Source organism: Sapajus apella, unplaced genomic scaffold (genome assembly GCF_009761245.1).
Source record: "Sapajus apella isolate SASKATOON/1434 unplaced genomic scaffold, GSC_monkey_1.0 scaffold38, whole genome shotgun sequence".
Classification (NCBI taxonomy): Eukaryota; Metazoa; Chordata; class Mammalia; order Primates; family Cebidae; genus Sapajus; species Sapajus apella.
In genome coordinates, this window is record NW_022436978.1 from 2,236,818 (window position 1) to 2,245,624 (window position 8,807).

The window sequence follows — 8,807 nt, forward strand, 5'->3', positions numbered from 1 at the left end:
GCCTCAACCTTTCAAAACACTGGAATTATAGGCACGAGCCACATCTGTGGGCTGATTGTATCAATGTATTAAAATGTTGTCAACCAACCAATTTTGATCTTGTTCATTTTCTTTTTAAATTTTCTATTTTATTTCTGCTTTTATTAATGCCTTCTATTTACTTTGAGTTTAATTAGCTCTTCTATTTCTAGCTTCCTAAGTCACTGATTTAAGTCTTAGATTTTAGACATTTATTCTTTCATACACAAGCATTTAAAGCCATGAATTTCTCTCCAAGTACTGCTTTAGTTGCATTCCATGAATTTTGATATGTGGTATTTTCATTATTATCAGTTCAAAATATTTTATACTTTGCCTTTGAGTTCTTCTTTGACTCATAGATTCTTTAGAAGTATGCCAGTTGGGTTTTTTTTTTTAATAAAACACAATTACTTTATTGATTTCTTACAATCAAACACTGCCAACTAGCATTACTTCCACTCACACATCCTTAAAAACAAAGGACATTTCCTCCTTAGTATTTTCGAATGATGCATTACACAATAAACAAGGTTAGAACTTAAAATGCACCCTGATTATGTAAACTGGTAATTTGTTTTAAAAAGCATAACTAATAATTTGGTTCCTTTCTTCATAAAATCGAAATTTAAATATTTCTCCTGATAGTCCTGAGGTTATCATTATGGTAGTGCAAAGTGTGGCACATATAGTTTCATGTAGAAAGGTCTGTATTTTGCACACCTTATTTAAACAAACAAAACGTGCATTAACAAAATGCATACAGTCAACACACGACAGAAAGCATGTTTCAAATACGAGGCAGACCCTTGGGCCACCATATTATTTAGGTTTTGCATTATCATTTATGGCATTATAGATTAATTATGCATAACATACTTTTATGCATTTAACCCTAACGATAAGAAAAATAACTGTTGCTTGAAAAAAATTATTCCAGGTAGCCATTTGGTTTGTATCAGGACAAACTGAACCTCCCTGAGTTTAGTGTCTGCCAAGTTGGAATCATTAGTTCAAGTCAGTGAATCAGATACTCAACACATTTCACAGTGACTGTTTCCCAAGTCCTGGTAATGCGTCTTCTCCCAGTCTGCCAGATGATGACGCATTTCCGGGATGCACTTTCTACGTGATTTTCCTTTTTTTTTTTTTTTTTTTGCTGGATTAACTATGACTGTATTATTTTTTCTTCTCCCCTGTTTTGTGGCCTTCCATTTTAATTACTGATAAATCCTTTCATAATTTCCTCAGGGAGCTCCATAAGGGGAAGTTCTGGAGATGTAAAATCCAAGGAAGAAAGACTGGGGATTGAAATGTCTTTGCTGTTCCCGGTATTTGCTGCAGAATTCTGCCAGGTTGAGGAGACTGTAGCAGTTTCTGAATGTGGCAGCAAGCTCCGTAACTCCGACGTTTCAACAAAATCAGCATCTACATCCAGCTCCTTTTCTATTGGGCGTTTTAGAAGTCGAGTCTTTTAGAAATCTGGCCTTTTCAACCTCTAGTCGTTTATTTTCGTTCCTTAATCTTGCCTTCTCAGCCACAACGAATTCCACATGCCTCTTCAAATCTGCAGTTTTGATTGCCTACTCCTCTATAATTGCTTTATCATCTTTTGGGGCTTTGCCTCCAATACATGGCTCTGCTGGCTCACTCTATTGCTGAAGCAAATATAGTAGTGTGTCTGGATCCCCTGAATCTCAGGCAGGTGCTTCTCTACGGAAGTGCTGTGCTTCTGAGAAAGGGGGCTCTGGCCCTCTGGATCCTCAGCAGAGGATTTGTGAGATGCCTGAAGATGGACAGCTACATCCTTGTCTGTGTTCTGCTAGGCTTTCAATCTTTCTTCACGCTGGGCCCTTTTCCATCTCTCTTGGATAAGGAGGAGCTGTTTCATGTGGCTATCCCTTTGCAATTCCAGTGAAAGATGAGCCTGCTCAGATTGTGTTAGTTTCAAAGCTTCAGAAAGATATGCCGCAGCCTTTTTGTGACAAGAAATAGCCTCTTCATATTTGCCTGCAGCTAATAGACGATCTGCTCGTCTGCTCTGTTGATGAGCCAGGTTGAGGGGTCCTTCCATTACTTCCATAGACCCCAGGGCAAGCGGTGGCCTTAGAAGGGGAGCGGTGGTGCCAGCGAATATGGACGGCACTGCAGGGGAACGCCACGCAGCCACGGAGACTTCGGCCTCTCTCTGCACCCCAAGAACCAGCGGTGGGCGCAGAGGGAGCAACAATCTCACCGCTTCCTCCTCCGGCGCCTCGCGCGAGCCCGCCCCCTGCGCCGCAGCCGTGGCCACGCACGGCGCCATGACGTCACAAGCGCCCAGAGTTTTTTATTATTTCCAATTGTTGAAGTTTTTCTTCATAACTTGTTGTTGATTTCTAATTTCTTTTGAGTCTTTTATGTAATTTTTTTTCTCTGCTGAGATTGTCTATCTCTCCATTCATTATGAATATAGTTTCCTTTGTTTCCTTGAGAACAGATATAATAGTTACATTTCCATACATATTTACAAATTCCAACATGTGGCTCCTCTCACAGGCAGTTGCTTGTCTTTTCTCTTGAGGATGGGTCATGTTTTCCTGTTTCTTTACATGCTGAGTAATTTTGGATTGTGTCCAGAACACTGTTATGTTGTGTAGACTCTAGATTTTGTTTCATTTTTCTGAAAAGTGTTGATTGGTTATTTGGTGTTTGTCTTAGGTATTTGAGTTGTATAAACAAAAAACATAATCCTAAGCCCCCCAACTAACTGAATGGACTCCTCTTCTCAGCCAAGGGCATTCTAAAGAAAAACAGAAACACTAGTTCAGGCCACAATGGGAATGGGTAGTCAGACATGCCTCATTATTCTCGCCTCCTTTTGTAATCTGGTACAGCTGACCAGCATTAACATTAAAGCAGCCCTTCAGCCTGATAAAATAGACTCTTTGTAGCAATAAGATACCAACATGACAGATAGCAGGCCCTGAAAGAAGTATTTTACCCCAAAATAAATTTCCTTGATAGATTTTGAAATGGCCCTGCAATGCTACCTCTTGTGGGGAAAATACATTCTGTAGAGAATCCCTTTCCATTACAGGTCTTTACTCTGATCCAGAAAAGAATTAACTAAGAGTCCGGCTTTTTTTTTTTTGAAACAGGGTTTTTCTCTGTCACCTAGGTTGGAGTGCAGTGGCGTGATCACAGCTCTCTGCAGTCTTGCCTTCCTGGGCTCAAGCAATCTTTCCCCACCAGCCACCACTCCCCAGTTTCCTGAGCTAGAGCTAGACTATAGGCATGTGCCACCACACCTGGGTAATTTTTTAATTTTTTGTAGAGACAGCAGTGTCACTATATTGCCCAGGTTGGTCTCAAACTCCTGGGCTCAAACAATCGTCTCCCTTTGGCTTTTCCAAAGTGCTGAGATTACAGGTGTTAGCCACTGTGCCCAGCCACCACATGACTTTAAACTCCATGTTTCTATCATTTCAGATGCTCTAAACGTCCCTGCCACCTGGTCCCGATGGAGTCCTCAGGCAACCCAGAGAGCACCACCTTTTTTTACTATGACCTTCAGAGCCAGCTGTGTGAGAATGAGACCTGGGTCTTTGCTACATTCGCCACCACCATCCTGTACTGCCTGGTGTTCCTCCTCAGCCTAGTGGGCAACAGCTTGGTGCTGTGGGTCCTGGTGAAGTATGAGAGCCTGGAGTCCCTCACCAACATCTTCGTCCTCAACCTGTGTCTCTCAGACCTGGTGTTCGCCTGCTTGTTGCCTGTGTGGATCTCCCCATACTACTGGGGTTGGGTGCTGGGAGATTTCCTCTGCAAGCTCCTCAATATGATCTTCTCCATCAGCCTCTACAGCAGCATCTTCTTCCTGACCATCATGACCATCCACCGTTACCTGTCCGTGGTGAGGCCCCTCTCCACCCTGCGTGTCCCCTCCCTCCGCTGCCGGGTGCTGGTGACCACAGCTGTGTGGGTAGCCAGTATCCTGTCCTCCATCCTCGACACCATCTTCCACAAGGTGCTTCCTTGGGGCTGTGATTATGCCGAACTCACATGGTACCTCACCTCGGTCTACCAGCACAACCTCTTCTTCCTGCTGTCACTGGGGATTATCCTGTTCTGCTACGTGGAGATCCTCAGGACCCTGTTCCGCTCGCGCTCCAAGCGGCGTCACCGCACGGTCAAGCTCATCTTCGCCATCGTGATGGCCTACTTCCTCAGCTGGGGTCCTTACAACCTCACCCTGTTTCTGCAGACACTGCTTAAGACCAGTGTCATCCAGAGCTGTGAGGCCATCCAGCAGCTGGAATACGCCCTGCTCATCTGCCGCAATCTCGCCTTCTCCCACTGCTGCTTCAACCCGGTGCTCTACGTCTTCGTGGGGGTCAAGTTCCGCACGCACCTGAAACACGTCCTCCAGCAGTTCTGGTTCTGCCGGCTGCAGGCGCCCAGCCAACCCCTGGTGCTCAAGTCCCCTGGCGGGTCCGCCAATGAGGGCGCCTCCTTCTACTGAGGATCCTGTGGCGGTGCAGGGGCAGGTGGATGGGGGACTGGTATGGGAGTCACAGAGAAACGCGCCTGGAAGGAGCACTGCAGAGCACGTGGGGACGCCACCTGCCGCTGCTGGCTTGCGGTGAAGGTGATTCATTACACCAGCGGGTCCTGCCAGCCTCTCGTCTGTGGGAAAGTGGCTTCCTACCTGGGAATTTTATACTGCTACCTGACAAACATTTCTTGAACTCGAGTTCATCATGCATGCTTCTTCATTTGAACATGTGTTTCTAATCAGTGCTTGGTTCAGAAGGTTCTAAAACATGAAAGGATTCTAGGAAAGGCGTTTCCTTGGAGACTTTACAGGGCCTAAAGCTCAATGTGTGTGATAACTGCACAATGCCGACCAGGACAGTGTCTCCCTTTCCTGACTGTAGGGTTGTCTCAACTGGTTTAATCACTTTGGAGGCACTGGCTCCATATTCCTCAGATACTGCTGGATGAGGCTGCCTGCAAGACAAGAGTCACCATACCCTGAGATAAGCACAGTCATGTTGAAATGTGGATTCTAAAAATCCACAGCTAGACTGGAGAAATATTCTGCATCCTGGATCCAAGTCCTAGCCCACGAACTGGCCCTTAGAAATTTAGCTTATAAATATTTGATTGAAGGAATGAGTGTAATAAGTGCTACCTTCTGCACTGTATTCAGAGAATACAAAGATGAATGAGATAAAGTTGCTACCCTCCAGGGGCCAACAGCCCAGCCCCAAAGTCTCACCCAGCTTGGTGAACACCCATCTTGGCCAAGGCATCTAGGGTGGACTCCTCTGACAGCTCACCCTTCCCAGGTGGGTAGTGAGCTGACTTCAGATTCGTCCCTTTGCACCTAAAGTGTCCTCCTCCTATTTGGTTGATAGTGCCAGCTTCCCCACACCTGCCCACACTCCAAACCTCAAGTCCTGTTGGAGGCCTGTATTTTCCTTCCCTAAATTTCCACAGCCAGGTCCAAATGACTATGCCTGTCTAGTGGCTTTCAGAGTTGATTCATTCTTGCCATTGCACACACATGCTTTCATATCTGAAACAGAGCCTCACTTCCTTGGTGTCTCCCCGCTGCTCCTCCCTTTCCCCGCCAGGCCTTGGTGTCTCCCCGCTGCTGCTCCCTTTCCGCTCCAGGCCATCCTCTGCCCTGACACCAGGTGCTTTGAAATCCTTAGCGGCTCCTCATTACTTACAAATAAAGTCCAAACACCTTAGCAAGGCTTTCAAGGCCTCCACAATCTGATGCTAGCCAACTTTTCCATTCTTATTCCACTCTAAGCCTCCTCCCTGCAGCAGCTTGGTATCCAACCCCAAAACACCACTGGCCTTATCCAAGGCACTCATCTCTCCAATATCCTACCTCTAAGCATCTGCCATACCTGGGCCTGGAACATGTCCTAGCTGACAGGCCAGCTTCTCCAGGAAGCCCTCCCCAATCTGCAAATTAGGAGAACACTCTCTGGGTTGTTGTGGAATTCTGCTTGTCCCTCTAAAATGGTACTTGTCATTCTCCAGCTTGTGTTGTAATTACACACATGCAATGACTTCCCTCCCTGCCCCAGCAGGCTGCAAGCTGCCTGAAGGCAGGAACCTGGTCTTGAACCAAGTGTTCTATCACTGTGTGCTCAGTGGGAGCAAAAAATCCACAGCTGTTATTGTCCTTCAGATTCATGCTTCTTGGGGAGCAATGCCCTGCGGCACACTTTACCTTCTTTGTCCCAGGCTGCTTCTCTGTAAGTATTAACCTTTCTTTCCTAGTCTACACTCTCAGAGAGTAGTGGAAAGAGAGTAGAGAATAGTAGTAGAGAGATTGCTTATCTCTCTTTCTCTCTGTGGCAATGGCTATGCTTGATCTTGCCTTCTAGTTCATGGTACACATGCCTGCCCCTCACACTGGCCCATTGCTTCACACAAGGGCATAAATAAAAGTCACTCTAAACTTTGCCATCCGCAAAGACCTGGGCCTAATCTATGAACCTGATTTGGCTCTGGAGTGGGGATTTGGAAAAGCTTCCCATGTGATTCTGACATGCACCTCCATTAGGTACATTTGGCTGCAACTTTTTTAAAAAATGAGGAGTTTAGAGTCTTCTACAGTCCCCTGAGCAGGGATTTGCACACAGAAGACACTCAATATATTCTTATTGAATAAAGTAGATACCAATATAGCCCTTAGTAGCCCTATAGCCAACCTGGAGATAACTTGTAAGGCACTACCCCTTCAGTTCCAGATGCAGCTTCAGTGACATATTTGTCAGTGGGGGAGTAGATCTGGAGGAGTTTGATCAGTCTAGGGAAGAGCCAGGGCCTAATTTTCATTAGGCCAGTGGCACCTGCTGGAGAAGGCTGGGCGATACATCAATGAAGGGAAGGGGTTCCCATGGGCCTGCCAGCCTAGAGGTGGGGCCACTACTTACCACTGATGGAAGAAACAGCATGAGGAGGAGATAATGAGGTAGTTTGTGGAATCAGAGCTAAGCTTATGGGCTTCTCAATGGCCTAATCTTTCGAACACACTTTACACTGATTCTTAACGTTTTGTTCAGCTTTTATTCACAGGGTAGGCTAAGCCAGGGAGCAGAAAGGCAAGGGACTCCTACTCACATACCCACTTGGCAAAACCAAAGCACCTTGGGCTTTGAACCCACCCTTCTTAGAAGGCAGGTTTGGGGGTTGATGCCCCTTGATAGGCTCACTTCACCCTCTCCCCGTGCCATTCCATTTCTACCCATCCCAAGATGCTTATCTGAGTATTTCTTTCAGTACATCCAGCCATCTTCCTGGGAGCATTTTATATCTGAGTTTTACACTTCTGGTGATGTTTTGGCATCCCTAATAGACGGGCTCCCAGGGCAGTCTTTAATCAGGAGTCTTCCCGTAATCTAGCTCCTCAAGAATCCAAGGGAAGAGGCACAAAGAAAAGTATGAATGGGAAGATAGAAGGGCAACCCAATCAGAAAGTGGCGGACGATACTGTTGAGAAGGAGCCGGCAGAGAGCTGCACACCAGGAGCTACACTGTCTTTCCCTGACCACAACCTCCGTTGGCCACCTCCTGCCCTTCCCCTCCCTCCACCCGTGGAAACCACTGCTCAATCTCAACTGGCCTCTTGCAGGCCTATCTCTCCCTCCAAACAAAGGTGTGCTGGACACAGGGCTGCAGACCTCTAGCCACTCCCAGAACACACACACACACACAAAAACCCACAGTGGTTCTATAGCATTTACACCTCCACATTCCTTCAGACAGAATCCAGAAGAGAGGAACCTTGCTATCTCTGAAGCAGAGCATGTCTCCAAGCTCAGGGCAGCCCCAGACCTCTAACGGCCTCAAGTGGAGTGGAAATCCCTCAAGGGCACAAAGCCAGTCCCTACCACCTCAATCGGTATCTGGCAATGTTTGTGGTTGGTTGAGTGAGTGAACAGAAGACCATCTTTTGGCTTTTTTCTACCTCCGTTTCCTGTTACCATACTTGCCAATGTTGCATCTTCTGGTCAACACCAGGTACTCAGCCCATGAGTTTCTTGTGAACTTGGTCAACCCCAGGTATTCTCCCCATGAGCTTCTTGTGAACCTGTCTAGGGTCCATCAGCCCAAACATCATTTGTTTTGTTTGAATTAAGCTTTGTTAAACTTTTCACAGCTTTCATTTCATTCTTGAACTTTCACAGTGCAACCGCCTGTGAGGGGACAAAGAAGTCCACAAACATGGAAACCGGGCCTAAAGATGTCCAGAGTAAACTGTCTGTGGAGTCAAATTGTATTTGAGCCCCAGACCTAAACACCAAATCCAAGCTCTTTTTCACTATGACCTTGGGCCTCTCAAGGCCTAGTTTCCTCATCTATAAAGTGTAGAGAAGCCAGTAACAGACTCACCCACACTATGAGGGTGTGCATGAGGTCATGTATGTAAATGTGCTTACTTTATAGATCATTCTGTCCCAATAAGTATGAATTACTATGCATCATTTCATTAAAAAAGAAAGCTTCATTGTATTATATGCACAAATAAAAGATTAACATGTATTGTCTTACCTTTGGCTATCTTAGTCAGTTCAGGCTGCCGTAACAAATACCATAAACTGGGTGGCAAACTCTCAGCCCATAGCATTGGTTATGTCCCCTCATTTCTTCCAAGAGCATATAGGTTCACAGAAGTCTTCTATTGGCCGAGTGCAGTGACTCATACCTGTAATCCCAGTACTTTGCGAGGCGGAGTTGGGTGGATCATGAGTTCAAGGCCAGCCTGGCCAAGATGTTGA

General features: G+C 46.1%; 1 protein-coding gene, 1 long non-coding RNA gene and 1 pseudogene across 2 annotated transcripts in view; 2 read left to right on the forward strand and 1 right to left on the reverse strand.

Annotated features, from left to right (window-relative positions):
- The window catches only part of XCR1 (X-C motif chemokine receptor 1), a 6,916-nt gene extending 2,393 nt beyond the window's left edge, over positions 1-4,523 (forward strand). The window contains exons 2-3 of the mRNA XM_032298026.1: positions 3,179-3,312; positions 3,490-4,523. Coding sequence (XP_032153917.1) covers positions 3,521-4,522 — 1,002 coding nt within the window. The 5' untranslated portion in view covers positions 3,179-3,312; positions 3,490-3,520 and the 3' untranslated portion in view covers position 4,523. The remainder of the gene's footprint in view (positions 1-3,178; positions 3,313-3,489) is intronic.
- On the reverse strand, positions 427-3,235 carry LOC116564730 (annotated as a pseudogene).
- A 1,600-nt stretch (positions 4,524-6,123) lies between the features above and the next one.
- On the forward strand, positions 6,124-8,579 carry LOC116564732. The gene is made up of 2 exons (XR_004275064.1): positions 6,124-8,049; positions 8,092-8,579. It is a non-coding gene; the product is annotated as an uncharacterized LOC116564732 (long non-coding RNA).
- The last annotated feature ends 228 nt before the right edge of the window (positions 8,580-8,807 follow it).